Raw genomic sequence first — 2,256 nt, 5'->3', positions numbered from 1 at the left:
CCAATACCACCATTAACACCATCATAATGACCATTATCACCATCAGTGTCACCATTATCACCATCATTGTGACCATTATCACCATCATTGTGACCCATATCACCATCATTGCGACCAATATAATCATTATCACCATCATCGTCACCATTATCACCATCATTGTGACCAATATCACCATTATCAAAATCATTGTGACCAATATCACCATCATTGTGACCAGTATCACCATTAACACCATCATTGTGACCATTATTACCATTATCACCATCATTGTGACCATTATCACCATCATTGTGACCAATATCACCATTAACACCATCAGTGTCACCATTATCACCATCATTGTGACCAATACCACCATCATTGTGACCAATATCGCCATCATTGTGACCATTATCAGCATCATTGTGACCAATATCACCATCAGTGTCACCATTATCACCATCATTGTGACCAGTATCATCATTATCACCATCATTGTGACCAATATCGGCATCATTGTGACCAATATCACCATCATTGTGACCAATATCACCATTAACACCATCATCATCACCATTATCACCATCATTGTGACCAATATCACCATTATCACCATCATTGTGGCCATTATCACCATCAGTGTCACCATTGTCACCATCATTGTGACCATTATCAGCATCATTGTGACCCATATCACCATCAGTGTCACCATTATCACCATCATTGTGACCAATATCACCATTATCACCATCATTGTCACCATTATCACCATCATTGTGACCAATATCACCATTAACACCATCATTGTCACCATTATTACCATTATCACCATCATTGTGACCATTATCAGCATCATTGTGACCAATATCACCATCATTGTCTCCATTATCACCATTATCACCTTTATCACCATCAGTGTCACCATTATCACCATTGTTGTCAGCATTATCACCATTATCACCATCAGTGTCACCATTATCACCATCATTGTGACCATTATCACCATCATTGTGACCAATATCACCAGTATCACCATCAGTGTCACCAATATCACCATCAGTGTGACCAATATCACCATTATCACCATCATTGTGACCATTAGCACCATCACCATTGTCATAATGGGAACCATTATTACTATCACTGCGGATAACGCCGTCACCTGGGGGGGATGTCACCATTATCACCATTAACACCATAATCACCATTAACACCATTATCACCATTATCACCATTATCACCATTAACACCATTATCACCATTATCACCATTAACACCATTATCACCATTATCACCATTATCACCATTATCACCATTAACACCATCATTGTGACCAATATCACCATTAGCACCATCATTGTTACCAATATCACCATCATTGTGACCATTATAACCATCAGTGTCACCATTAGCACCATCATTGTGACCAATATAGCCAAAATTGTGACCAATATCACCATTAACACCATCATTGTGGCCAATAGCAACATCATTGTCACCATTAACACCACCAGTGTCACCATTATCACCATCACTGTGACCAATATCTCCATCATTGTGACCAATATCACCATTATCACCATCATTGTGACCATTATCACCATCATTGTGACCATTATCACCATCATTGTGACCAATATCCAACAGTGTGACCATTATCTCCATCATTGTGACCAATATCACCATTAGCACCATCATTGTCACCATTAACACCATCAGTGTCACCATTATCACCATCACTGTGACCGATATCACCATCATTGTGACCGATATCACCATTATCACCATCACTGTGACCAATATCGCCATCATTGTGACCAATATCACCATTATCACCATCAGTGTCACCATTATCACCATCATTGTGACCAATATCACCATTAACACCATCATTGTGACCATTAGCACCATCACCATTGTCATCATGAGCACCATCCTTACTATCATTGCTGATAGCGCCGTCACCTGGGGGGGATGGCACCATTATCACCATTATCACCATTATCACCATTAGCACCATTAACACCATTATCACCATTATCACTATTAACACCATTATCACCATTAACGCCATTAACACCATTAACACCATTATCACTATTATCACCATTAACACCATTAACACCATTATCACCATTATCACCATTATCACCATTATCACCATTAACACCATTGTCACCATTAACACCATTAACACCATTAACACCATTAACACCATTATCACCATTATCACCATTATCACCATTAACACCATTATCACCATTATCACCATTA

General features: G+C 38.9%; 1 protein-coding gene across 1 annotated transcript in view; it reads right to left on the bottom strand.

The window, feature by feature from the left end:
• The window catches only part of LOC116652677 (NADH-ubiquinone oxidoreductase chain 2-like), a 3,452-nt gene extending 2,242 nt beyond the window's left edge, over positions 1–1,210 (bottom strand). Inside the window, exon 1 of the mRNA XM_032441822.1 lies at positions 155–1,210. Within this exon, the coding sequence (XP_032297713.1) occupies positions 155–1,114 (960 nt within the window). The 5' untranslated portion in view covers positions 1,115–1,210. The remainder of the gene's footprint in view (positions 1–154) is intronic.
• Between the last annotated feature and the right edge of the window lie 1,046 nt (positions 1,211–2,256).

The sequence above is a fragment of the Coturnix japonica genome, unplaced genomic scaffold (genome assembly GCF_001577835.2).
Source record: "Coturnix japonica isolate 7356 unplaced genomic scaffold, Coturnix japonica 2.1 chrUnrandom607, whole genome shotgun sequence".
Classification (NCBI taxonomy): domain Eukaryota; kingdom Metazoa; phylum Chordata; class Aves; order Galliformes; family Phasianidae; genus Coturnix; species Coturnix japonica.
Note: the sequence above shows the minus strand (reverse complement) of the source record. Positions and strands in the feature narration are given on the sequence as shown.